The sequence below is a fragment of the Carassius gibelio genome, chromosome B14 (genome assembly GCF_023724105.1).
Source record: "Carassius gibelio isolate Cgi1373 ecotype wild population from Czech Republic chromosome B14, carGib1.2-hapl.c, whole genome shotgun sequence".
Lineage (NCBI taxonomy): Eukaryota > Metazoa > Chordata > Actinopteri > Cypriniformes > Cyprinidae > Carassius > Carassius gibelio.
This window is the reverse complement of record NC_068409.1, coordinates 6,233,568-6,261,508: the sequence shown is the minus strand read 5'-3', so window position 1 is coordinate 6,261,508 and position 27,941 is coordinate 6,233,568. Positions and strand designations below refer to the sequence as shown.

Below are 27,941 nucleotides of genomic sequence, written 5' to 3'. Positions count from 1 at the left end.
CTAAGATATTTTGCCATTGCAAATTAGTCCTTGTTTTAATATAAAATGTCAAGACAAGCAGAAGACACATCCTTCCTAATAATAAAGTTGGCTTCAGATGAGGTAAACTTTAATAATAGAGGTAAACCTTTAATTTCAGAACACTCTGCTTTAATTAAGTGAATGAATCAGTGTGCCTAACAATAGAGTGTTGTGGTTTGTTCTTGATCAAGTTTTTTTTTAGCTAACATAACAGTCTGGATTATGTAAAATGTCACTCTTTAAAACCCTCAATAAACCCTTGTTTAGGCTTTTTAATATCATTTCATATAGTGCATTAGTTTGGCAGAGTTTATATTCACTTGCAGCACTTGTTGGTCTTTATAAACTTACTTGATGACCATGTCATGATGGGTACTGTCCGCTTCTCCACTGGGATTGGCTGAAGTAATGGCCAATGGGCCAGTGAATTCACACAGGTGAGCAGTGGCAGAGTGGTCAGGTACTCTAATCATAATGCTATCTCTGGTCCCCACACGGTCATATGCAGGACCCACACCTGTGGACAATTAGACCAGTGAAAATTACTGGAGATGATAGGGAATCACAAATTCCACTGAGTATAGTTTTTATTTGGTTTGGTGATTGTCCAAAGTTCGATAAAAGAGTTGGGTGCAAATACAAAACGCTTTATCTTGTTAATAACCTTACCGAGTTTGAGGAGCCAATCGCCCTTGGGGACAATGCAACTGATGCCTCCGGGGTAGACGTTTCTCATGAACTCCCATAGGAGAGGACTGAAAGGAGGTTTGGTGGCCACAAGCTGTTCCACACTTGAGATGCAGATGCAAATTGGCTTCTCTGCAGGACGATCCTAGCGGAGATAAAAGTTTGTGGGTCAGAAGACAAAGAGCATAGGCATTTGATGATTTGTAAAAGAATATTATGTTTCATAGCTTGTCTGCTGGCACATACTTTGATAGAGTAGATCTTCTCGATAGCACTGGGGTTCTTGCATGAAGCAGCCAAGGCATAGACAGTATCTGTAGGGATGCCACACACTCCATTGTTTTCAAGCAATTTGGCAATCTTGAGGAGTCCACTGGTTTCCCGAGAGTTTGCAACAAAACATGGCTATGTTGTTTCAGATTCTTTCTTTTTCTTGTCCTTGGATAAAAAAGATCAGTTAGTCAGTAGAAAGTTTTTGTCTAACAGTGAAATGATTTAAGCATTTTGTGATCATAGATAAAACTAATACCTTGATAAGGGAAGGTCCAACTGGTATTAGGGTCTTAGAGAAGATACTGTTCACAAGGGATGCTAGCATGCCATACAAACATATGATGGCAAAAATTGCTAGCATGGCAACTAAAGAAAGAGTTTTAAAGAAGTGTGAGGTAAGTTTTACACATTATTACATGTAATTGCATCATTGTTTTTTGCAATATGTTTTCTTACTAAATGTATTTATGTACAGTACCTTCTAGCTGGTAGGGCAGTCTTCCAAGAGTAGAGAGGAGAAAACAAACTATGATGACCTCCATGATTGTGGTCAATGCCAGAAGAACAAGATTGCTGTAGGCCGCTGTACAGAAAGAAAGAAAGAAAGAGTCCAGTTTGCAATGCTTTAAATGCAGGAGTCAGTTGTGAGAGTCTGTTTTGTCCATTTGTAAACAAACCTACCGACTAGAATCAAGAAAGCATTGATGACCAGGAATGCTATTGACCCAGCTGCAAATCCACTCGCTGGCTCTGTGGATATTTGCAAACGGTGTCCTGCCGGAAAAATAGATCTTAGATTTCCACAAAAAATTGTAGCAAAATATTTATTTATTTGTATTATTCTATTTATGTATTTGTACATTTTCATACCTGCAAACCTAAACCAGCTCCAAGTTGCCCAAATAGCCACATAAAAGGAGGGAACAACAGAACCGAATCTCTGGCCACCCTGTACCTGTAGTCGACTGACGTAGGCCTGGATGATGGCTCCTGGGATTAGCACCCAAGGAACAGTTAGGTCGAAAAACGCCAGGCCGAGTTGACTGCTGTGAATGGCTGAGAGTGCGGCCACTCCATTGCAAAGATAGAACAAAGCATCAGGGAGCTGTGCACCTTTATCTTCAGGCTCATGCTGTTTGGATCTCTTGAGGAAACTGAGATATTTCTGCAGGGATTCGGTGGAAACAGGCTGGGGTCCAACTGGAATCAAGGCCTTCTCAGCAATGGTGTTGATGAGGCGAGCAAAGGTGCCATAGTAGGACAGGAGAGTAAAGATGGAGCAGGTCACTCCAAAAAAGATGTAGTACCTCTCAATGGGAATCTGGGAGATGGTTGATATGGTCACCAGGACAAAAAATGAGTTGTGAACTAGCTCCAGACTGTCTTTGTTTAGACTTGCAATACAGAGCACCAAGGCGGCAGACACGAAGAACCAGTTGCCAACCATGGCGTGCCTTACTTCACCAGCTTCAGCCCGGCTGATGGTTACAGACACCACATGCTCTTCCCAAGTCTTCACCAACCAAAACACGCAGTGCAGGCCAAACTTGGTTGCATGGTAGCAGTCTTGACGCATGTATGCGTAATAGCTAGATAGAAGCTGAGCAGCCGAATTGATGGTTATCCAGATGACAGCTACTGAGACCGATGGGAAGTAGTTAAAGGCATAGAAAGCAAAGATAAATGGTGAGACTGTGTCGCAGAAGAATCCCAAGGCCATCGGTTCAGCATATTTTGTGTTCTTCTTCTTCTCTTGGCCCAAGCTTTGGGAGCTACTGCCGTTGGTGGTTCCTAGGAGCAGCACATTGAAGAGAGGGTTTCCAAAACCCTTTAGCACGTAGCGCTGGGCCAGTCCCTTGATTAGCAGTGCTGATGAGCCATATATGGCAAATAGCAGGATTAGGAGCTCCAGAACCCCAGAGACCACCAGAGCCCACCCTGCCACCAGACCCACAGCCTCAAATATCAGCGTGAGGGTGATGGCCCCAAACACAAAGGGCATGATGTAGTTTACAGTTGCTGAACAGAAGGCCAGTAGGAAGGAAAGCAGGATATAAGGCACCAGCCCAGCTATGGCAGACTCCTTGATGAACAAGTCTGTTTTATTGATGCTATTGTTTGTGAACAGATCTTGAAATGTACCGTTTATCATTGTGGAGTCATTGAATAGGTTTGTACTTTGTTGGTTGGCACCTAGGAAAATTCTTGTCGCCCCATAGCTTGCCCATAGTGCTGCATATCCTACAAATGATGTCCCACTCAGATGGTCATATTTTCGAAAAGACAGCAAGCCTGCCACAAGTTGACACACTCCCCCAATTAGAATGAGATGAACGCCTGTGTAAATGAACACAAGATGCACAGAAAAGGACGCATGATGTAGATGTACTGCACTGAACTAGCATGAATTCACAATGCAAACAGGTTGCTATTATTTTACAAATGTATGATTCTTTTAAGTTTGTTTGTATAATTGTAATGGCAAAAAAAAAAAGTACAATGAGACCTGCTAATATGTTTTCCACTCCCTCTGCAGGAACACCAGTCCTGGCCCCATGGAAGTTCTGCAGTAGGACAAGGAAAGCACTGATGCCATTGGCCAGGAGCCCAAGCACACCTGGCTCTCCATAAAAACTTGCGGGAAAGCCACTTGCTGATGCCATGAACTTCCCTTTAAATGTTGCTTTCTGCTGATAAGAATATGTTGTGTAAACAGGAAGCGATGATAAAAAGTAAAGACTCAAACATTTGTGGTTATACAATACTTTGATAAGTCAAGTAAACTGATAACCGATAATAATTTTTTCACAGTGTGATTAAAAATAGGTCTAACTGGTTTGATCAGTCTAAATTAGTTGATATAAAAGTAACTTTTAGCTGATGAGTATCATGGTAACACTTTAGTTTAAGGACCAGTTCTGGTTATAGACATATTTCTACAAGCATGTGTACAAACATTTTTTATTTATTAAAAAGGACCATTAAACATCCTCATAGTTCTGTCAAAGCCATGTAAAAAAGGTGCCTCTATGTGTCGTAAAGACTTCTCATATCGTCAGTCTATTCATGGGTGTGTTTAGATTCATATCCTCCCTCCCCTCCGTAGGTAAGTGACACAGGTGTCTGGTTCAGCAAACAGCTGAGCAGGAGTCAAACACTTTTCACAAGTTTTAGCCTTTAGGCACTAAAACTCAGAGATTTAATCTGTTTCATCTCAAATAACCATCAGACAGGAGTCAATATAGACAGACAGCCATCTGAGGACAAGACTTGAGGATTAACTTACAGTAAGTTTGAACAGTATTTTATGTCAACTTTTCAGCATGTTTTTAACATGATATATCCACTGAATAGTGAAATATCAATGGTGTTTTCTACATTTTTTTCTTAAATTGGTTATATATATTTATCAAATATAAGATTGTATATATATATATATATATATATATATATATATATATCTGCCCACAACTGAATGGGCAGTAAAACATTAGTTTGATTATTTTTATATCTATGTTGCTTAAATATGTTTATAGATTACAGAAATAAGAAACGTACCTAGTGAAGATTCTTGATCTGAAGTGAAGTATTGAGATGCTTGTGAAGAATACTCTAAGTTTATAGAAACATTCTCAATGGAGCTGGGAGGAGTTACAGTGATGTCAGCCAACCCATGTCCTCATCAGTGATGACATCATTGACCCATCCAATAAGACAGTTTGTTTCCTGCTGAAAAATCCCACCTATTAATCTAAAAATAACAATACTTCGGAAAATCCAGCCCAGGTCCTTTTGTGGGTTCCGTGGGTGTATCATTGTTTTTGTGTTGTCCAGAACTCTATATAAAGCTGGACACACCTGTCTCTAGTACATCAGCATCCTCTACCTACAATCAGTCCATCTCGACATTGAGATAGAGAGAAGACGACAGCATTTCTTCAACTTCACATCACCGGCAGAAGATTTCAAGATTTTCAGCCCCATTCAATCTACATATCCAGATCCTGACAAAAATTGACAAAATGCTTTCAACCCTACAGGTAAAGATTTATTATATATATATATATATATATATATATTTTTTTTTTTTTTTTTTTTCATGTTTTACAAAGTTGAGCAATTTATGTATGTTTGTCTAATTGTTAATTAAAATCAAAACACAGAACAGGTTTTATTATAATTTTTTATGTCTCTTTGAAACTGTTTATTGATGAAACGATTTACAATAACTGTTTTTGAGGTTATTTCCAACAAGGAGAAACTGTAATTACATAATAAAACTTGGCTTTTAGCTGTGTTTTTATGCTTTTTAAATCGGTACAGAAGAGAATAAACCTTTAAGTGTATAATAACTTTATATACTACATGTCCGGCTGAGTCATTTAAACATTAATATTTGTGCACAGAGATCCACCAGATACCTTTCTGCTATTTCTGCTGCTCGAGGACTCCATAAGTCTGCACTAGACGGTGAGCAAGCTCTACTCTCAAAGCCTTATTGTCAGTAAATGGCTGTTTGTTAACTCGTGATGGAAAAGTAAAGAAGTGGAAGTCTATACTTTTGTTAAGGTCTGGAATTTAGCTAAACTTTTATACAGAATGTTTAATTGACTAATCTATAATAGTCGTTGGCTGTCCAGCAAAGTCAAGTGTTTGAGTGTTAATTTACACGATCTCTCATCTGTTTTTAGTGGTGGAGCGTCCTGCCCCTGAGGAAACAGTGACCAGCAGTTTTGGCAGGTTCATTCAGAGCGTCCAGCCAAGGCATCTGTCACCAACCGTCCTGCAGCGCAGCAAACGCATGGTTCTGGACAGCATCGGCGTTGGGCTTTTGGGAAGCACCACTGATGTGTTTGAACTTGCCCTACAGCACTGCCAGGTAGAGCATGGTGCCAGTAGTAAATAGTAAACTGTTGAGAAAACAACCTGTGTTTTTCCATCATTAAGAGGATTCTCGTTCCATCCTTTTTCCAGTAGAAATGAGTGAAGTCATGATTTTACAGAACACAATTCCCTGGACATAGTTCAGCATGTCTGTGTAACCACTATCAATGGTGTGCAAACAATGTCTATGTTTGAGCAGTAATGTTGACCATTTCTGGTATGTTGATATCTAAATGAGTCCTTTATCTTTTTCCTCAAGCACATGTACGCTCCTGATGACGTCAGCTTCGTCTACGGCCGCCAAGGTGTGAAACTCTCTCCAACCCTCTCAGCGTTTGTCAATGGAGTAGCAGTAAGTGTCATCACGTGCATTGAGTTGTAATTCAATTTCCTAGTTCAGCTTACACTGAATGTGTGATACAACTTCCTGGTCACATTCTTAGCATTTTTCCAGAAAGTCCTGTTCTGCAAGTCTTTAAATCAGCATTTAGCAAAAACAGTCAATGAAGCATTCATTATAAAGTTGTTTTGCAACATTATTCAGTGCCAATTTTAGCAGCTAAATGTGGCAATGTGAAAAACAACTGGAATGATGAAACCTCAGTATTGTGGAACTTTTACTGAGTACAGAAATATCCATTGTGTTGTAGGAAAGAGTGTGTTTCATAATGCTCCAGGAAGTGTTTCAAATAGAAACTAGACAGGCTATTTTATTGGGTCTTGCTCATAGTACCAGCAGCCATGCACAAGATTTTCCTTTTCCCCTGTAGTGTTTTGGCTATGCTAGAGAAAGCAGTGACATGGCAATGAGACATGAATGCAGATATGTTGAAACAGAGACACACTCTTGACCATGATTGACATGCCGTTTTTTTCACAGGCTCATTCAATGGACTTTGACGACACTTGGCATCCCGCAACCCACCCCTCAGGAGCAGTTCTGCCTGCCCTCCTGGCTATAACAGACATGTTGCATAACAACAGCAAACCAAGTGGTCTTGACTTTCTAACCGCATTCAATGTGGGCATCGAAATCCAAGGTCGGCTGATGAGGTTCTCCAACGAGGCTCACAACATCCCTAAGAGGTTAGAGTTCATTTCTTTGTCTCAACTAAAGAGAGAAATAATTGCATGTCTAAGTCCAGCACAGCCTGGATAACAGTGTTAGTATTCTGTGAGGTAAAGCGCACACAGCTGGGTGGGTCGAAGCATCGCACAAATCGTCAAAGCTCCTTCATACAGCTGTTTATGCAGAGCAGTTCTGTTTGTGCTCTGAGAATATAGTTAAACACTTATAATTTGTTATTTCCTGAGTGCTGTGAAAACAGAATCCACTTGGGTTCTGGAATAATGTCAGAAGCTGATGAAATCTAATTGGATTTGCTATTAATATTTCAGACTTTTACACATTTCAGGTGCATCCAAGCTGGTGAAATAATGACTCTTTCTCTGTCTTCCCCATCAGGTTTCATCCTCCCAGCGTGGTGGGCACTATGGGCAGTGCAGCGGCCTGTGCTCGTCTCCTCTCTCTGGATCGCAGTCAGTGCAGTAATGCCTTGGCCATCGCTGCATCTTTGGCAGGTGCACCAATGGCTAATGCAGCAACCCAATCCAAACCTCTTCACATCGGTAACGCCTCGCGTCTGGGTCTCGAAGCAGCCCTGCTGGCATCCCGTGGGTTGGAGGCGAGTCCTCTAGTCCTGGATGCAGTCCCCGGGGTCGCCGGATTCAGTGCATTCTATGAAGACTATGCACCGAACCCCATCGCTTCCCTGGAGGAGCATGAGCACAGCTTCCTCATAGAGACACAGGACATCGCGTTCAAGCGCTTTCCTGCACACCTTGGCATGCACTGGATCGCCGATGCCGCCGCCATCGTGCACAAGACCCTGGTCGGCCTGAAAGGAGGCAGTATTTCTCCAAACCTAGTGCAGGATATCCTGCTCCGAGTGCCGCTGTCCAAGTACATCAACCGTCCATTCCCGGAGACGGAGCACCAGGCGCGCCACTCCTTCCAGTTCAACGCCTGCACCGCTCTGCTGGATGGAGAAGTCTCGGTGCAGTCCTTCCATCCGGACGCCCTCCAGCGGCCCGAGCTCCTCGGACTCCTCTCACGGGTCCGTGTGGAGCACCCCCACGACAACCCCGCCAATTTCAACATCATGTACGGTGAGGTGGAGGTCACCTTGGCAAGTGGGGACGTCCTGCGAGGGCGCTGTGACACCTTCTATGGTCACTGGAGGAACCCACTTAGCCAGGAAAGCCTTCAGAAGAAGTTCCGCAGCAACGCAGGAGCAGTTCTGTCCAACGAGAGGGTGGAGAGGCTGATCGAAGCGGTCGAAGGCCTGGACCGTTTAGATGACTGTAAACCACTGCTGGCTCAGCTGCAGTAAACAGCATGCTGGCACAAATAATGTATAATGAATCTTGATTTTTTTTTATGTTATATTTTGTGAAATGCAACGACTTAGGATTTATTTAATTTGAAGTACTGCTCAAACATGTTGCACTCTCTCTCTCTCTTTTTCTTTGTATATACTCGAGAACTGTCTAATTTCTTGCTGTGTCTGTTTTCAAATTAGTTTTTTTTGCAATATTTATTAATAGTTGTTCTCAAAATGCTTAAAGGTTTGTTTGTAAATATGTGTGTTTTTTTTGTTTTTCCTCTAGTAAGCTCTTTCATGATGACTTCTGTTTGATAAATGTAACATCTTGTTTGAACTGAAACTCAATAAAGAGGCAATTTTATTTGACATGCATGATGATGTCTCATTCATTTATAAATTCAATAAGAATATATAGAAAGGAAAAGAGTCCGGCCATTTTCATCATCTTTCATTAGATTAGTTATATTAGTAAAAGAGTTAGTATTACTGTAGGTTTACATCATATACAGTGTAGTGGAACATTTTAACTGCAAAATGTTACAAATTAACAAAACATTAGGACTTTCCCCTCAATATACTCCTAATATGCTGATTATTAATAGTTAGTAAGGTAGTAAGTTACGTTTAGGTATTTAGCAGGATAAAGGATGTAGAATATGCTCATGCAGAATATGTGTTATTAAGTACTAATAAACACCCAATTAGTTAATAAAAATGAATGCTAATAAGCAACTATTTAATAGGGAACTGGCCCCTATAGTCAAGTCTTCATACAATCCAGATTGTGTCAAAGCAGCTGTACAGTGTCAACAGGAAATAGTTTGTCAATAAAGCAAGAGGACAATGACAAAGAGTCCAGCTAAAGTCAGTTCATGATTCAGTGATGTCATCATTCAGTTCTCTTCAAATAGTGTCTGTGCAATCAGCCGAGCATCCCAAACTAAGTTCAAGTTCTTTTATTTATAAAGCACATTTTTAAAAATCACACGACTGACCAAAGTGCTGTACAACATATTAATCATAGATAAAAACAGGCTACATTCACACAACATCAATTTGAAAAGTCTTCAGAAAATAAAGTGAGTTTTCAAATCTATAAAGATGGAGCCGTTCTAAGGGGTGCTGGCAGGATGTTCCACAATCTAGAGCCCATCACCGAGGAATCTCCATCTCCTCTGCGTTTCAGCCTTGTAGAGGGAACCATAAGGAGGTTTTGATAACTAGATCTTAAATCTCTGGAGGGGTTGTAAGGATGCAGCAATTCTGATAGGTAATGCGGAGCAAGATTGTGCAAACATTTATAGGCAAATAAAAGAATTTTAAAATTTATCCTAAGGTTAACAAGAAGCCAATGAAGAGCTCGCAGAAAGTGGGTGGCAAAATCATATTTGCTGCCTTTTCTAAGAAATGTGGCTGCTGCGTTTTGGACCAATTGCAAACAAGCTACTAGAAAAACTGAGCAAGCTAAAGGCGACAGCGGCAAAGAACCGAAACTCCATCGGTCACAGATTGGAGAATAAACCTTGGGAGAAACCAGGCCCAAGTGGGGTCAGTTCTCCTCTGACCAGACGAAACCAGTAGTTCAATTCCAGACTGCAGCAAAGTCAGATTGTGCAGAAGAATCATCTGTTTGCTGTGGTCTTGTCCTGGTGGTCCTCTGAGACAAGGTCTTTACAGGGGATCTTATGTTATGTTATCATTTACACAACACTTGTCCCTCATGTTTAGAGAATGTGACAATAGGAAATAATCAGTTAATGTGCTAGTAAACGCATGATTTGATCATCAGTTACTGTGACGGAAGAAGGAAAATAGCTCAGTCAGCTGATTGTCTTCCATTCTTTGTAATAAGATAAATCATCGCTTGGCCCAAGAGACAGCTTTTAACATCTATTCCTGTGTTCCTGATTCTGATACACTACACTTGTACAGTGTACAGTGTACTTATATTTTTAAATACCTGCATGTAATTACATCTGTAATACATTTGTGTAATTACATTTATCGTTACACTCTTGACCCATCCTTTGCACCTTAAACCAACTCCTACCACCGAACCAGTCCCTAACTTACCGGTATCAGCAGAAGTGTTTTAACACTCTTCAACCATTCTCTGTTTACACCGGAACAACGTTTCGATTCATTATATTACTTTTGTTTCCAGATAATCTATTAAGGGTTTCCAGCTTCCTTATGTTTCCTTATGCTTGACATCCTCATAACTGGTGGCTCACCTTTTTTACATGTGCCATTATTATTTTTTATTAAATTGTTTTGAGTGGGTGAATAGTAAAATTTCCAAGTAAACTGTAAACCATTAACCAACACACTTTTGACAGCATATGAAAAACACATTTCTGTAAATAACCAGAAAAAAAAGCTTATATAACATAATCTGTCTAAGAATGAGAGAAAACCACTTCCGTTAATTTACATAACAGACAAAAATATGTTGTGATGGTATTTGTCACTATTGTGAAATCAAAATTCCCTGTATACATCTTTCTATTGTTTCTGGTTTCTTTCCAAGGAAGTTACATAGCAAAAAGACACTTCTTTTGTTCACAACTGACAATTAGCATGAATCACTTGAGAGATCACAGGCTTTATGTAACTCCAAACCGGAATTAGCTATAACCTGTGCCAATTACCAAAAGCTGTGCCATTGATGACACATCTGACAATAGAAAGAGCAGCAAATGCAGATGCTGTATTCAAATCAGCAAATATCACTTGGTGGGGAAGACTGTAAGTTGACGACTTTGAACTTCACTTTATGAATGAAAGCGCTCATCATCAGGTAAACCGAAACTGCTGAGCACCCCTAGGGAGCACACTTTTGAGTGGTCAACTATGCACAGTGCATGTGTCACCTGGAGCAATGGTGGAAATTCTGCAAACGTACACATTTTTAGCTGTTATTGTACTTGCAACACTTTGAGAAAGTGTCTTGGGAGAAGTTTCTTCTACAGTCTGTGTTACAGAGAGACAATATCTATGTACTCACCGGCGTCTTTGTTCAGCTAACCTATTATCCTCAACCACTTCCCTAATAAGTAATAATTTAGCAGACAACTGTATCCAAACTGAACTTACTACAGGAACAATATACCAGGAACAACCCGGTACTGAATGCCTTTCTTGAAAGCTCATGACTTGTTTCTTTCAAGTATTATTAACTTCAAACTGGCCACTGTGCTCTCCACTGCTGGATGAAAATAAAACACAGGATTTCTGTCGATTCAGCTGTTTCGACATTGAAGGACTCCATAATGGGAAACTCCCCAAAAATCTTTCCATTGCTGGCGTTTGTTTCTTCATCTGTGGAATGGAGGATGAAACACTGAAACTGACTTCTTTTTACCCCCGGTATTTAATTGAAATTCACCTATTGTCTATCCAAATATAGGCCACAAGTCAAGTCAAGTCACCTTTATTTATATAGCGCTTTAAACAAAATACATTGCTTCAAAGCAACATTCATAAGGAAAACAGTGTGTCAATAATGCAAAATGATAGTTAAAGGCAGTTCATCATTGAATTCAGTGAAGTCATCTCTGTTCAGTTTAAATAGTGTCTGTGCATTTATTTGCAATCAAGTCAATGATATCGCTGTGGATGAAGTGACCCCAACTAAGCAAGCCAGAGGCGACAGCGGCAAGGAATCGAAACTCCATCGGTGACAAAATGGAGAAAAAAACCTTGGGAGAAACCAGGCTCAGTTGGGGGGTCAGTTCTCCTCTGACCAGACGAAACCAGTAGTTCAATTCCAGACTGCAGCAAAGTCAGATTGTGCAGAAGAATCATCTGTTTCCTGTGGTCTTGTCCCGGTGGTCCTCTGAGACAAGGTCTTTACTGGGGATCTGTATCTGGGCTACAGTAATACTCTATAGTCTTACTACAAACACAATATTTAGTTTGGAGACAACCTGTGATGTAAACTGAAGCACAGGAATACATTTTGGACAAAAACATAAACCTTAACAGTATACAGATGTTTCATTTTTTAGATATATGTTAAATCTTTAGTATGCTGTATCCAGATCAGAGGGTCACTGCAGTCACCCGGATCCAGTACGTATCCAGACCAGATGGTGGATCAGCACCTAGAAAGGACCTCTACTGCCCTGAAAGACAGCGGAGACCAGGACAACTAGAGCCCAGATACAGATCCCCTGTAAAGACCTTGTCTCAGAGGACCACCAGGACGAGACCACAGGAAACAGATGATTCTTCTGCACAATCTGACTTTGCTGCAGCCTGGAATTGAACTACTGGTTTCGTCTGGTCAGAGGAGAACATGATCCCAACTGAGCCTGGTTTCTCCCAAGGTTTAATCTCCAATCTGTCACCGATGGAGTTTCGGTTCTTTGCCGCTGTCGCCTTTAGCTTGCTCAGTTTTTCTAGTAGCTTGTTTGCAATTGGTCCAAAACGCAGCAGCCAAATTTCTTAGAAAAGGCAGCAAATATGATTTTGCCACCCACTTTCTGCGAGCTCTTCATTGGCTTCTTGTTAACCTTAGGATAAAATTTTAAATTCTTTTATTTGTCTATAAATGTTTGCACAATCAGAATTGCTGCATCCTTACAACCCCTCCAGAGATTTAAGATCTAGTTATCAGAACCTCCTTATGGTTCCCTCTACAAGGCTGAAACGTAGAGGAGATGGAGATTCCTCGGTGATGGGCTCTAGATTGTGGAACATCCTGCCAGCACCCCTTAGAACTGCTCCATCTTTATAGATTTGAAAACTCACTTTATTTTCTGAAGCCAATTTCTCATTTTCAAATTGATGTTGTGTGAATGTAGCCTGTTTTTATCTATAGATAAATTATCAATAGGTGAATTTCAATTAAATACCAGGGGTAAAAAGAAGTCCGTTTCAGTGTTTCATCCTCCATTCCACAGATGAAGAAACAAACGCCAGCAATGGAAAGATTTTTGGGGAGTTTCCCATTATGGAGTCCTTCAATGTCGAAACAGCTGAATCGACAGAAATCCTGTGTTTTATTTTCATCCAGCAGTGGAGAGCACAGTGGCCAGTTTGAAGTTAATAATACTTGAAAGAAACAAGTCATGAGCTTTCAAGAAAGGCATTCAGTACCGGGTTGTTCCTGGTATATTGTTCCTGTAGTAAGTTCAGTTTGGATACAGTTGTCTGCTAAATTATTACTTATTAGGGAAGTGGTTGAGGATAATAGGTTAGCTGAACAAAGACGCCGGTGAGTACATAGATATTGTCTCTCTGTAACACAGACTGTAGAAGAAACTTCTCCCAAGACACTTTCTCAAAGTGTTGCAAGTACAATAACAGCTAAAAATGTGTACGTTTGCAGAATTTCCACCATTGCTCCAGGTGACACATGCACTGTGCATAGTTGACCACTCAAAAGTGTGCTCCCTAGGGGTGCTCAGCAGTTTCGGTTTACCTGATGATGAGCGCTTTCATTCATAAAGTGAAGTTCAAAGTCGTCAACTTACAGTCTTCCCCACCAAGTGATATTTGCTGATTTGAATACAGCATCTGCATTTGCTGCTCTTTCTATTGTCAGATGTGTCATCAATGGCACAGCTTTTGGTAATTGGCACAGGTTATAGCTAATTCCGGTTTGGAGTTACATAAAGCCTGTGATCTCTCAAGTGATTCATGCTAATTGTCAGTTGTGAACAAAAGAAGTGTCTTTTTGCTATGTAACTTCCTTGGAAAGAAACCAGAAACAATAGAAAGATGCATACAGGGAATTTTGATTTCACAATAGTGACAAATACCATCACAACATATTTTTGTCTGTTATGTAAATTAACGGAAGTGGTTTTCTCTCATTCTTAGACAGATTATGTTATATAAGCTTTTTTTCTGGTTATTTACAGAAATGTGTTTTTCATATGCTGTCAAAAGTGTGTTGGTTAATGGTTTACAGTTTACTTGGAAATTTTACTATTCACCCACTCAAAACAATTTAATAAAAAATAATAATGGCACATGTAAAAAAGGTGAGCCACCAGTTATGAGGATGTCAAGCATAAGGAAACATAAGGAAGCTGGAAACCCTTAATAGATTATCTGGAAACAAAAGTAATATAATGAATCGAAACGTTGTTCCGGTGTAAACAGAGAATGGTTGAAGAGTGTTAAAACACTTCTGCTGATACCGGTAAGTTAGGGACTGGTTCGGTGGTAGGAGTTGGTTTAAGGTGCAAAGGATGGGTCAAGAGTGTAACGATAAATGTAATTACACAAATGTATTACAGATGTAATTACATGCAGGTATTTAAAAATATAAGTATAATGTAAAATGTACAAGTGTAGTGTATCAGAATCAGGAACACAGGAATAGATGTTAAAAGCTGTCTCTTGGGCCAAGCGATGATTTATCTTATTACAAAGAATGGAAGACAATCAGCTGACTGAGCTATTTTCCTTCTTCCGTCACAGTAACTGATGATCAAATCATGTGTTTACTAGCACATTAACTGATTATTTCCTATTGTCACATTCTCTGAACATGAGTGACAAACAAGTGTTGCGTAACTGATAACATAACATCAGTTTCTTCTATCCTCTTCTGAAATGCTTGAAGGAAACAGGAAACTGATTCCTCTTTCTGTTCACCTGAATGATAATCTATTTTAGCAGAATATGTTTTGGTTTGTTGATGTTGTGTCCCTGTCAACCGACAATACACATAATGATGTCCGTGACGGAGCTGATGACACTGCTGTCACACCTTACTTTAAACTTATTTTGTGAATTAATATAAAAACATAAGTTGCGACATTGATTATATCCATTTTTTTTTTTGGTGTACTACGGTAAATACATTATGTGTTATAATGGACTATGACATTTTAATTCACAAAAACTTTCATGTGGTTTTAATTATTTTCTAAAAATGACAAAACTCAATATGTCATATTTTGAATTCATATCTCTTGAAATTGTATGTTTATTTGAGTTAATTTTTAACTAACTTGCATGATATCTGAATAGGTTAGTTAAATTTCTAAGATTTTAACAGGGGCATGCATCCATTCACACGTCTAAAGAGTCGCACTGCGGTCCTAATAAGACACATCTGAACCAGCTAATCAGGATCTTCAGGGTCACTAGAAACGTCTAGAAATAAAGGTTAGTTTATTTTGTCCCGTAGTTCCTGGTTTCTCTTTTCCTCTTGGGTTTCTGTGTGTGTTTTTGTTTGTTGCTTTAGTTATTCATTACCTTCACCTGTGCCTTATTCAGCTGCTCATTTATTCTGTGTTTACGCAGACCTGGGGCTTCAGTCCTGTTTTCTCCAATCTCATGGTCGATTAGTGGTCTTTCTGTGGTTTTTCCCAGCTTTGTTTAGCTCAGCTCATCCCTCATCCCTGTGCTGTATTTGCACTCGAGTATTAGGAGAGTGAAGAGAACATTGTTATAAGTAAAAACTGTCTGTTTGCAACTATAGTAAGCTTTATTTAAGATCCAAATAAAAGAGAAAATGTGCAAATCTACAATAACTGGAAACACTAACTATGAACCTAACTATATAATAGATGTCTTTTATTAATCAGTATTACTGTATGTGCACCTAGTGCAAAATAAAGTACAACCAATTTGGCTCTTGACATAAATGAGTTTACATAGCCATTTAAAGTCAGTGGTTTGCATGTAAGATCATTCACTCACATTACAATTGATTTTTTAAAGACATAATGATAAAACATATACTTTGAATACACTGTAAGTGTATTTTTGAACAATATCGAACCATATATCTGATTTGTGATGCAGTCTGGAGTCATAAATCTCACTATGCTTACAGGCCGGAGGAGAACTGGTCCGTTTCTGTCTCCTGATGGAGTCTGTCTTCATGCCTTGGCTTTAGTCTGGACTTGAAAGAATAATTCACAGTTAATGTTCAGTAATAATGTTGTTTTGACTACACTAACACCGTCAGATGAGAATGAAACTTCAACTGATATATGTTTTACAGCTAATTAATAAATAAATGTACGGAATAACAGCAATATTGCTTTACAGCTGATTTAGATGTGTTTGTTTTTGTTTTGTATCATATTTGAAGAAGTTTGTTACTCTAGATTCTCAGTGGCTTCACTGAAACTTCACGTTTCTGGTATTTACTCTTGTACTGTGACTGTCAGCTCAATGACTCTATCAGCTCTATACAAGTCTTATTTTAGACCATAAGGTCTGATTAAGTTACTCTTTTCTGCTTATCTGTTCGTTTTATTACTTATGGAAGATTCTGTTTTCAAACAGAGTACAGTCATTGTCCAGTTTGCAGTGTGTGATTAATTTTCTCCTCATGATAAGACCAAGACTCAAGGATCTTGCTCAACTATAGACACTCTGTCTGTGAAATTCCCACCGAATCCTCTTGGCCAAACTCTATTTTAAGGTCCAGTTCTCACCTTAACAAGTCATTAACTAGGAATTTTGCCTCAAAAACTTTACACATTAACACAGATTTGCGTTATCTTTAGGTCAGATCTTAAAAGCAAACACTGTCCTACGTCAAAAGGCTTCGAAGAAATTGTAAAACTCCCTTCCCTCAAATCAGAGCTTCCTTATGTTTGTGTTTGTTCAGTCTGTTTCTCAGGGTAGTTTGCCAAAGGATATTTATTTGGTCATTTCAAATACAATATAAACACAACAGGTGCATTGTACTTATTTTTTTTCTGTAAATACATAGTATTCAAGGCCACTTAATCTAAAGCATTAGCAGAAAAGAGAAATAACCATGCAGTGTTTTAGTCTGGGCTTTACGTGGCAATCAATTAAAGTCCTGTTCACCCACAGATTGACGGTCGGTGTTTTATTATAAATCGCATCACCAGATGAAACTCAAAATGAATTTGTTTCTTTCAGCTGCTCAGGCTGGAGCACCGAAACTATCATTGTTCCTGTCAACACGATCAGTCTTTAGTCTTTTGCATTTTGATGGACGAACCCTTGCAGGGTGTCTACATCTACACACCTCCAGAAACCTGAGGATCGGCCTCTTCGGGACAATACTCTGAGTCTCATTCACAGCAGAAACTAAGAGGGGATTTCCTTGCATGGACTTCCCAAAGATGACGGAGAGCTTTCTGTCAATGATAGTAACAGGTTAAACTCTTTACAAGAAGTCCTTCAGGTGTGTCGTGCAAGGGTTTGGCCATTGTGTCCAGTTATGTTTGACATTAATCGTTTCCGTCTCCAAATCAAAAGTCTCATTTTGCTTGGTCTTTTCTGAATTATACTAATGATGCTTGCTGTTTTTAGTAATTTACTTGACATCATATGACATAAACATTTTCAATTGAAAATATATTAATTTAGCTTTAACAAATTCTACTGCATTTCATAATGAGTGGAATATTTTTTTTTTTTACAATATTTAAATGAATTTGAATGAATGCATTATGCATTTGAGTATGAGAGGATCTGTGCTTGAACTAATACGGTTTGATATTGGGGCAGCCACAAAGAAGTTATAAAAAGAAGAGAAGGTTAGCTCAGCTGAAGGCACGAGTGAAAACAACCTAGGCATGTTTTTTATTATTTTTTTATTCACTCATTGGGAAGGCGTCTGAGAACATGTGATACAGCGCCCCTGCTGTCTACTGCTGGTAATTGGAGACTTCAATCAAGTTGTGGTCAGGGTCACGGAAATAGAGTGAGCGGATGGGACCCACAGCCCCCGTCCTGTCCACGGGACCCTCCTCGATGGTCACGCCACACGCCTGCAACACAACAGCAGCACATCAGCGAACTCTGCCCAGAACACCTTCTCCATCTCAGCTCTTTCGTTTAAACTGGAACCCGACTAATTAGAATTTGAATTGAAATGAAAGGAATTTGAAACGAAATTCTGAGAAATGCATTTGATTGGCAGAGTTCAAAACCAGGAAAGACCATTCAAAACAATTGCTCTGATGTTTTTTCTTGAGAAGTTTTTATAACTGGCAATATTGTGTCCCAAATGTAAGCTGGTCTTCCTACATCTGTCTACTGTTGTTGTTTTTATTTGAATTACACTGTTTCTATACTTATAATCAACAACGTAAAGTCAGTAGGTATTATATTGTATTATATCACACTGGTTTATAGGACTGCAGTTTATTTCTTCTTTAAAGATTTTTAAAGTCTTTTTGTCCAGTTTTTAAATGCTTTTCTTCAGTCTGTAGTGATTCGCCTCGGAGCTGATTGATTTCAAGTCTCAAAAGTAAGTTTCTCAGTATGAACTTCCTCTTTGCAGAACTGCATGTCATTTTACTGAATTCCAACAAGCCTGTAATTAGCATTGAAAACAACAGCACTCTTGCTCGTGTGATATTGCTTTAATTATGACGCATGCAGGAAGAACCATTCTGGGGCACTGTATAACAGAATTAATTATTAAGCATAAAAAAAATCAAACATTAATAGCTGTTATTTGCACATTTTTATTGGACTAATACATTGACCTGTTGCATGGTTTTATTTCACATTCTGTGGTCAATTCTAAACACATTCCCTCTGACAGACGCAAGGTTCATCTCAGTTGTGTGAATGAAGCAGTGTGAGTCACCTCGAGGTGGGCAGCCACGGTGGTCAGAGGGGTTTTGGTAATCAGGCACAGGTCAGCAGATCCCGGAGTCGGGGTTTTGGCTTTGGGCTCAAACTCCTTCCCAGCCTCATGCAGGTTCAGTTTTTGCTCTCCGAAACTCAGAGCTTTCCGGTCGCCCTGAAGTGACAGGGTTACTTAGACTCTGCTGCCACCGTGTGGATTTGTTTGCATTGAGCTTTAGTTACATTCACGTTACATTCTACCTTAAAAGTGACGACCTCCATCCCCAAAACCTTGGAGTAGAAGTGTGTGGTTCTGTTCAGGTCCCGAACCGTGAGCACCAGGTGGTCCAGATGACTGATGTCAACGGGACAGGAACTTTTGAACCGGACGGACGATGAGAGTCCACCCAGAACTGACTGAGGGGGAAAACACATTCTCCACATGAACAATGAAAATCTCTGACTTATGCAAGCAAAGATAGATTTGTGATGCCACACATTATGTAATCGAGTTTGCCTTCCTGTTTTATTTCACTTGAACCACACTGTTTATATGCTTATAACAAACAGCTGAAAATCAATAGCTTTATGTTCTTCTTACTATTACAATTCTCATGATGGTTTATGCAATTGTAGGATTGCATACTTGTCATTTTGATTCTTATAATCAACATAAGAATCATTATTCTTATAATCAATACTTCTGATTCTTACACTACTACTCCAAAGTAAGATATTTTTTAAGATGCATTTATTCAGCAAGGATGCATTGAATTGATCAAAAGTGAAAGTAAAGATATTGATAATTCCATTTTTATTAATAAAAATAGATTTTTATTTCAAGTAAATGCTGTTCATTGAACTTTCTAATCATGCATCAAGTTTTCCACACAAAAAAATAAATAATAATAATAATAATATGCAGTTTTCAACTGATAATAATAAGAAATATTATTTCTGAAGGATCAAAGACTGGAGTAAATGCTGAAAATACAGCTTCAATCAGTTATATTTGAACAGATATAACATAGAAAACTGTTATTTTAAAATTGTAATAACATTTCACAATATTATAGTTTTGCTGTATTTTTTTAATGCATTACTGGTAAACATAAGAATAAACATCAAAAGCATAACAATATCTTAATTATTCCAAACTTTCTGACTGAATGTGTGTCTAATTATCCGTCTTAAAGCATTTTCTAAGATATATGGAAAGTTGTGTGTACCACTGCCAATAATATTTTCCAGGAAATGAAATTACAGAAATATTTATCTCATGAATATTAACAACAACGTCTCCTAGCCCAGGTGAAGTCTAACAGACGTCTGCCTTTGAGCCAATCACCGTCAAGTCCCCTAATTAATATTCATAAGCCAAGCCTTTATCATAGTACGATTCATAAATTCGCTTCCAGGAAATATCGCTCACATTTTTTAAGTAATGAAACACTATAACCCTGCAAGTAGTAACTTTATACAATACTTTTCTATAATAGTTTTACATTTTAACATGCACTATAAAACTAGGGAGAGAGAGAGAGAGAGACGTTGTTACCTTGCCGTGAGTCGAGTAAGAACGGAGAAAAGTGCTGCATACGCGGAGAGCCATGTTATCACCTGTGCTGACCTGTCTGAACCCACACAATCACAGAAACACGTCTAACTGGAGACTGATGAGCGCTAGTCACCTGCCGTAATCACTCTATTACAGCCGCCATCAAGAGCCACATATATCACAGAAACAGAGAAAACTATTAAAGCATGGGCGGCGCTAAGCGCTCCGGAAGATGGCTAGTTATTCAAATATGATTCTCTAAATGACAATTATCATGTTTAAAATCAATGCATTTTTAATTCACAGTCTGTCAAAGTTTATCGGTGTCGTTATGCTACTGTAAATGACCATCCAGCTACTGAGGGACATGTTGACGGTCGTCCCGTGAAACCTGTTACTTTTCTCAGCGCTGGTCGAGCTCAGCCAATCACTGCTGCTTTAGTGGTTACCAGTAAAAAAAGAGATTTCATTCTTAAGTCAAAGAGAAATAGCTACAAAATAAAGAGTAAAAAAAATAGAATAAAACTGCAGTGTTCCTTTTTTCTTTTATTTTTTCCTCACATTTCATTAGTCATAAACACTAACACTAAGACAGCCGCAATGTAATCAAAGTGGTTATTTTTACAATTAAAGTTACTTCGAACTGCACACATGACATGCAGGAAAAAAATAACAATTGTAATTATATTAAAAAAAAATGGCACACAATATAATTTGTTCTTCCTTTTACTAAATCGTGCACACAGACTACTGACTTGTTTCCTCCTTTTAAGTAAATTGTGCACACGATATAATAATTCATTTGTTGATTTTATTAAACTAAATACTTTAACAATTTACTAAAACGAGAAATTTTTTTCTTTATTTATTATTTTTTTCATCTTTTTTTTTTTTGCATGGCTTAAAAATATGGAAGCCCGTTCCCATCACAATTGAGAAAAATATGATTCTGTAAGTCATAAAATTAGAAACTTTCTCATAATTATGACTTAGTATCTCGTTATATTGAGAAACTTACTTATAATATTGTTGAATAAAAAGTTGTGGCCTAGTGGTTAGAGAGTTTGACTCCTAGGGTTGGGGGTTCGAGTCTTGGGCCGGTAATACCACGGCTGAGGTGCCCTTAAGCAAAGCACTGCTCCCCGGGTGCAACGGCATTGTTGAGGCTATCCTATAAGCTTCGGCATAGATGGCATGGTGTTCTAAACACGTAGCAGAAAATTCTGAGTCCAAACATTAGCTCTCTTTGAGTGGTGTTCGCGTTTATTATGAAAGTAAAAAAAGGGATAATTTAAATAAAATGATATTTCACCCAATGCTGAATATTGGAAATGCTGTCGTGCTGTTGGTAACCTGAGTGCTCACGGCTACAGTAAGAACCGTATTTTCCTCGCCATCCACACCCTTTCCTAACTAATTGCAACACCTGTAAATATATCTACCTCGCAGTGACGTGTCACACACGGGGGAAGTTGTGGCCTAATGGTTAGAGGGTTGGACTCCCAATCGAAGGGTTGTGGGTTCTAGTCTCGGGCCGGACGGAATTGTGTGTGGGGGGGAGTGCATGAACAGCTCTCTCTCCACCTTCAATACCACGACTTAGGTGCCCTTGAGCAAGGCATCGAACCCCCAACTGCTCCCCGGGCGCCGCAGCATAAATGGCTGGGTTAAATGCAGAGCACAAATTCTGAGTATGGGTCACCATACTTGGCTGAATGTCACTTCACTTTCATAGTGCAACACTCCCACCCAGTGGCTAGAATAATAATAGCAATATTAACCCATCCAGAGAAGGTGAAATGGCTCCTACAGGCATAATTGGTTGCCCACTACCGCAAGCTGTTTTAGCGTTTAAAACGTTGCCATTTAATCCATGCCATATGCCATATGCCCACTTCTCCGGGAATGTGTTCACAGTGTGTGTGTGTGTGTATTCACTGCTGTGTGTGTGCACTTTGGATGGGTTAAATGCAGAGCACGAATTCTGAGTAGGGGAGAGTGGGGTGATTTGTGCCAGGGGGGAAGTAGTTCCACCCCTTGTTTCTGGAAAACCATTGAAGAAATTGGTCATGTGACCACATAATTTTAAAAAGCCATCCATTTTACTCATCCTCCAAATAAGAGAGACACATGGCATGAGAGGTAATCACATTTTATCTCAAAAAACTGTTTTTTTTTTCCCTTTAAAAGTAACATTTCTATGATCAAGGTTTTTTGATTGTAGCGTCTGAACAATTCTAGAAAAGTTTGAAAACATTTCACACATGTTTTAGTGCTTTACCAGGCTACACAATGAGTCTATACAGTTAGCATGATGTTAGCTCTTAACTGCTGGATCATGCTAGTTTTTCTAATTTTTGGGTATGGGGTGATTTGTGCCAAAGGGTCTGTGTTAAATTGTGCCAGTGGCACTACTCACCTCCACTTATGATTATTTTCAACACATTATTAATTTGTAATTGTACATTGCACTATTGCATTTTAGCACTTAAACTATGTGGCATTCTTCATTTTAGATAAAAACCCATTATGCCACGCACTTAGAAACGGAAGACCGACAAAAAAGTTATATCTTACTTCTGATTGGTTGATTGCAAAGTTGTTCCTGGATCAACAAGGATGTTGATCCAGGAACATGTTTTACTTGGTGAAATCATGCTCGCCAAGAAAAGTACATATTCTCTCTCTCTATCTCTCTCTGTCTCTCTCTCTCTCTCACACACACACACACACACACACACACACACACATTTAAAGAAAATAGTAAAGGGGTTATCCCTGAAGGTGATGAGCTCAAGAAACTACCCACACCCCAGTTTATATTCCCCTGAAGCATTGTCAAGTGGCATTGACAACAAAATATGTCTTATTCCAACAGTTTAATAGGATGACAATATATGAATAAACCTTTTTTGTCTTGCTTTCATATAGCATTACAGTTCATAACATTAAAATGTTCTGTTTTGCTTCAGAAATCATTGGCACTATTTACCCCAACGTATTCTCCCAAAAGGCACAACTTACCCCGCACCAGGGGCAAGTTGTGCCACAAGACCACTTTTTTCCCAAAAGCTATATTTCTGAAACAATTTATTTCAGATCCAAAGTTATTGTTCTCAGGGATGCACCACATCCTGAAATATATGTACATTCTAAAGTGAAAGAGATTACTGTCATGGCCTCACTTTAAAGTCACTTTGAGTAAAAACTGGCACAACTCACCCCACTTTCCCCTATGGGTCACCATACTTGGCTGCATGTCACTTTCACTTTTATAATAATGAGAATCTTTCTTGAAATAATGAGTTAATCCACAAAGAAAAAACTTAATCTACGCATGCACAACACAAGAATGAAGGCACGCTAGGGACATCTGTTGGTCAAAGCCATCCAGGAACATCGCAAACATTGCTTGTTCTGTAATCTAAAGTGTATAATGCTATAATCTGACATTAAATAGCGATTGTGAATAATATAAACAACTTTAAGATACAATAAACACAGCAGGTACAATCAGTGTCTTTGTCAGACCATCAACAACTAGAAACACAATAACACAACTGAAGAAACTCACCTATGAAGCCTCTTGTTAGTCCAATAATCCATTCCATTCCAATAATAATGGTGTAGTTGCACTGTAAAGGGCCCAGACTATCCAATTCAGTGAAATAATTAGTTCATAACACATTCATATGTTGATAAACATCCACAGAATGTAGTAGTATCATTTCAGATTAGCCGGGGGATTCAGCGCATTCTGATGAATACCTTTTATCTGGCTGCAAAGGCAAAATAAACATTGATGTTACAATGGCTGCTGACCTCTGCCCTTTTGATTGATACCTTATTTAAACCAATTTTCTGTAGCCAACTAGCTTGTGTCAATTAAGAATTTTTTATTATTTCGAGAAAGTTTCTCATTACAAGAACCTAAGACGATATTATAAGAAATGTTCTGATTATTATTGGAAAGTTTCACATTATTATGACAAACTAAGTCAATAAAAATTGTGGGGAAGTTGTTGCCTAATGGTTAGAGAGGTTGCCTACTAACCCTAGGGTTGAGGGTTCGAGTCTAGGGCCGGCAATACCACGACTGAGGTGCCCTTGAGCAAGGCACCGGACCCCTAACTGCTCCCCAGACGCCGCAGAATAAATGATAACCACTGTTCACGGTGTGTGTGTGTGTTCAGTGCTCTGTGTGTGTGTGTGCACTTTGGATGGATTAAATGCACAGCATGAATTCTGAGTATGAGAAAGTAATAATGAGAAACATTCTCGTAATAATGAAAACATTTCTAGTAATACTAACTTAGTTTCTCAAACGAATGTCTTAGTTTCTCATAATAATGACAAACTTTCTCATAATAATAAAAAACTTTGTATGCATGTGATGCATGAAAGAGACAGCTAATAAAACTAGTAAATCATAGAAATAAACATCTTTAAATTAAGTTTATACAGTATGTGTAATGTCTTTCATTTCTTCATAAAATGCCTGGATTTCTGAACTGAAATGTTAGTCTGGAATGTTTGAAGCCATAACTATCTGGCAGAGTAACACTGTTACAAACTGACAAAAGACTACATGCAGATAATATATCTGAAATCGCTATTTAATGTCAGATTATAGCATTATACACTTTAGATTACAGAACAAGCAATGTTTGTAGTGTTCCTGTATGGCTTTGACCAACAGATGTCCCTAGTGTGCCTTCACTCTTTTTTTCTTTTTTTGGATTAAGTTTCTCATTATTATGAGTTATTACGATAAAGTTCCCTTTCAGTCGGTCACGTTCGGAGAGCCCAATCACCTTCGAGTGGTACAAAACGAGCCAATGGTACACAAAGTACCTTGGTCTGCGGAATTTGCATCGCGAGCTCTGCCCCGCAGAGCGGGTATATAAGGAGCAACGCGAGCAACTCGCATTCAAGCTTTCGCTTCGGAGCCAAGCACATCGCTTGCTGCAATCACCGGAGTGTTTACAAGCAAGAGCTGTGGTGTTGGTGTGACGGCGTGATTCAGCGGTTCGTCTGGGTTTCCTGCGACAGCTCCCGCGTTCCCCTGAGCACTTCAACACCTCTAAAAGAGACAATTTCTCTCACAAAAGAGTTACGGGCCGATTTGTGTCTTTTTAAAGATGTCATTTCGCGCGTGTGTTTCTGGATGCGGTCCATATATCGCTCCTCGTGACGGTCACGATCACTGTGTCACATGTCTGGGCTTCCAGCATGCTGAGACTGTGTTCGTGGATGGCTCATGTTCTCATTGCGGGGACATGACCATCTCGGCGTTGAGATCGAGACTCGATTACCTTAAAAGGTATGGAGTCCCCTCTGCCACACCCCGTTCTAGCTCTTCTTCTCGTAAGAGAGCTACTTCGGCTGGTGGCCAGGGTGATCTGAGGGTTACCGTGTGGGCTTCCCCGACGGGCGAACCTCCTCGGGCCACACCCCCCTCACATACGGCGCAGCCGGTCGAGTTCCCGGATGAGTTTGCTGGACCCTCTCAGGCTCCTGACATCTCATTCGGAGCTCGCGAAGAGGACCGTATGTCGATCGCCGCATCACAAGGCGGGCTTGAGTCCTCGGGAGATGAGGTTCGGCTGCGTTGCCTCCCTCGGGAGTGCCAGCGTTGTCCGAGTCTGATCCCGAGCTGACGGCCGTGCTTTCCCGGGCAGCGGAGAGCATCGGGCTTGAGTGGAATCCTCCATCCTGTTCCGAGCCCTCGAGGCTGGATGATTGGTTCCTGGGGGCTGCTCATGCGGATCGCAAGCACCCCCCTCTGGTTCCTTTCTTCTCGGAAGTGCACCAGGAAGTAACTAGTTCATGGAAGGCACCTTTAACTGCCTGAAACCATTCTGGTTCTTCCTCCGCCTTCATTGCCCTCGATGTCGGGGCGGCTAAGGGGTATGCTGGGATTCCCCCGGTGGAGCATTCTATTGCGATGCAACTATGTCCACAGAGCGCCTCCGCTTGGCGTGGTGGTCCCAAGCTGCCCTCCAAGGCCTGTAAGTTCTCATCCACGCTTGTGGCCAAGGCTTACAGAGCTGCGGGCCAGGCCGCTTCTGCCCTGCATGCCATGGCCTCACTTCAGGTCTATCAGGCCAAGCTGCTCCAGCAGCTGCACGAGGGCGGTGATGACCCAGGGGTTTTTCAGGAGGCGCGCACTGCTACCGACCTCGCTCTCCGGGCGACGAAGGTCACTGCGCGCTCCTTGGGTCAGGTGATGTCCACTTTGGTGGTCCAGGAGCGCCACCTATGGCTGAACCTGGCAGACATGAGGGAGTCTGATCGGGCTCAGCTCCTCAACTCCCCGGTCTCCCAGGAGGGCCTCTTCGGCGACGCGGTAGAGAGCTTTGCCCAGCAGTTCTCTGCCACCCAGAAGCAGTCTGAGGCCATCAGACACATCTTGCCCCGGCGGCCCACTGCTGCTTCCACCCCGCCACCGGCGCAACCTCAGCCTGCTCGTCGCCCAGGGCGCCCCCTGCGGCCTCCTCCACTCCCGCTCGGCCACAGCAGCAGCCTTCACCCGCAGCGAGGAGATGGCCCTCAGGCCAAGCGGCGTTCCTGAGACGGGCGACCCGGAGTTGGAGACGTCAGCTCATCAGGAAATGGTAGCAGGACCACTCCTTCCCCCGGAGGAGGGCCGGGGGAGAATCCTTTTTCTCGTTTTCTTTTTGTTCCGCCACTGGCCCCGCGGCCGGTGGTAACCAAACCTTCACTAAAAGAGCTGTTTCCTCTACCTCCGGGTCCCAAAAGGCCACGAACGACAGCTGGCGACGTGCTTCCTCGCCGCTCTCGTTCCCCTCTCCCCTTGCCAGTTTCCATGCAAAGACGGCTCAAGAACGCTTCGCCTTCTCATGCCCTCTTTGCCACTTGGAGTCAGACGAGTGCCCGCACTCCGCCCCAGCTAAGGGACGCTATGCCTCCCTTGCCGGGGCTGTCTGCTCCATCACGCTGCCCCATTGTGGGTACGCCTGTAGTCCCCTTGACCCCGCTGGTTCGGTTCCTGGGAGCCTGGCTAGAGCTCCCCAGGCCTTCCCGCTGGCTCATCCGGACGCTCAGGCTCGGCTACGCGATTCAGTTCACCCGGCGTCCCCCCAGGTTTCGGGGTGTCAACGCGACGATGGTGGGCAAAGATGCCCCTGTCATGCACACGGAGGTCGCGACCCTGCTGGCAAAGGGTGCTATAGAGCCGGTCCCTCCAGCCGACATGAAGTCCGGCTTTTACAGCCCTTACTTCATAGTACCCAAGAAGACAGGTGGGTTACGGCCAATCCTGGACCTGCGTGCCTTGAACCGAGCTCTTCACAGACTCCCGTTTAAGATGCTAACGCCCAAGCGCATTTTCGAATGCATTCGTCTGATGGATTGGTTTGCAGCGATCGACCTGAAGGACGCGTACTTTCATGTCTCCATTCTTCCTCTACACAGACCGTTTCTTCAGTTTGCTTTGGGCAGGCATATCAGTACAAGGTTCTCCCATTCGGGTTGGCCCTCTCTCCCCGCGTCTTTACGAAGGTCGCGGAGGGAGCCCTGGCTCCTCTCAGGGAACAAGGTGTCCGTATCCTCAACTACCTCAATGACTGGCTGAT

General features: G+C 40.9%; 3 protein-coding genes across 4 annotated transcripts; 1 reads left to right on the top strand and 2 right to left on the bottom strand.

The window, feature by feature from the left end:
* Positions 1–388: 388 nt before the first annotated feature.
* LOC127970984 (uncharacterized) lies at positions 389–4,609 on the bottom strand. Of its 2 annotated transcripts, none has more exons than XM_052573712.1 (9): positions 4,540–4,609; positions 3,488–3,668; positions 1,852–3,318; positions 1,663–1,755; positions 1,460–1,564; positions 1,238–1,347; positions 955–1,146; positions 691–853; positions 389–538 (listed from the first exon to the last, which is right to left on the bottom strand). In XM_052573712.1, the coding sequence occupies exons 2-7, from the start codon at positions 3,642–3,644 to the stop codon at positions 1,114–1,116; spliced, it is 1,965 nt and encodes a 654-aa protein (XP_052429672.1). In that variant the 5' UTR covers positions 3,645–3,668; positions 4,540–4,609; the 3' UTR covers positions 389–538; positions 691–853; positions 955–1,113. The 2 variants fall into 2 exon arrangements, with proteins under 2 accessions (XP_052429672.1, XP_052429673.1); XM_052573713.1 differs by having other exon boundaries at positions 3,488–3,671; positions 4,540–4,557.
* A 164-nt stretch (positions 4,610–4,773) lies between these two features.
* On the top strand, positions 4,774–8,616 carry irg1l (immunoresponsive gene 1, like). Its single transcript, XM_052573727.1, has 6 exons — positions 4,774–5,021; positions 5,388–5,451; positions 5,673–5,860; positions 6,125–6,217; positions 6,746–6,951; positions 7,331–8,616. The coding sequence occupies exons 1-6, from the start codon at positions 5,004–5,006 to the stop codon at positions 8,256–8,258; spliced, it is 1,497 nt and encodes a 498-aa protein (XP_052429687.1). The 5' UTR covers positions 4,774–5,003; the 3' UTR covers positions 8,259–8,616.
* Positions 8,617–17,783: 9,167 nt separating this feature from the next.
* On the bottom strand, positions 17,784–20,669 carry glod5 (glyoxalase domain containing 5). The gene is made up of 4 exons (XM_052573736.1): positions 20,344–20,669; positions 19,047–19,202; positions 18,805–18,960; positions 17,784–17,977 (listed from the first exon to the last, which is right to left on the bottom strand). The coding sequence occupies exons 1-4, from the start codon at positions 20,395–20,397 to the stop codon at positions 17,855–17,857; spliced, it is 489 nt and encodes a 162-aa protein (XP_052429696.1). The 5' UTR covers positions 20,398–20,669; the 3' UTR covers positions 17,784–17,854.
* Between the last annotated feature and the right edge of the window lie 7,272 nt (positions 20,670–27,941).

What these genes read in the sequence shown, in the direction of transcription:
- LOC127970984 (XM_052573712.1), bottom strand. Translation starts at nt 3,644, where the DNA reads ATGGCATCAGCAAGTGGCTTTCCCGCAAGTTTTTATGGAGAGCCAGGT. An exon ending in ACTGCCCTACCAGCTAGAAG is followed by an intron (nt 1,348 to 1,459) that starts GTACTGTACATA and finishes CTCTTTCTTTAG; the next exon opens with TTGCCATGCTAGCAATTTTT. An exon ending in TTGGACCTTCCCTTATCAAG is followed by an intron (nt 1,147 to 1,237) that starts GTATTAGTTTTA and finishes TTTTTATCCAAG; the next exon opens with GACAAGAAAAAGAAAGAATC.
- irg1l (XM_052573727.1), top strand. An exon ending in CCATAAGTCTGCACTAGACG is followed by an intron (nt 5,452 to 5,672) that starts GTGAGCAAGCTC and finishes ATCTGTTTTTAG; the next exon opens with TGGTGGAGCGTCCTGCCCCT. An exon ending in CGTTTGTCAATGGAGTAGCA is followed by an intron (nt 6,218 to 6,745) that starts GTAAGTGTCATC and finishes TTTTTTTCACAG; the next exon opens with GCTCATTCAATGGACTTTGA.
- glod5 (XM_052573736.1), bottom strand. Translation starts at nt 20,397, where the DNA reads ATGGCTCTCCGCGTATGCAGCACTTTTCTCCGTTCTTACTCGACTCAC. An exon ending in TGGAGGTCGTCACTTTTAAG is followed by an intron (nt 18,961 to 19,046) that starts GTAGAATGTAAC and finishes CTGTCACTTCAG; the next exon opens with GGCGACCGGAAAGCTCTGAG. An exon ending in CCGTGGCTGCCCACCTCGAG is followed by an intron (nt 17,978 to 18,804) that starts GTGACTCACACT and finishes GTTGTGTTGCAG; the next exon opens with GCGTGTGGCGTGACCATCGA.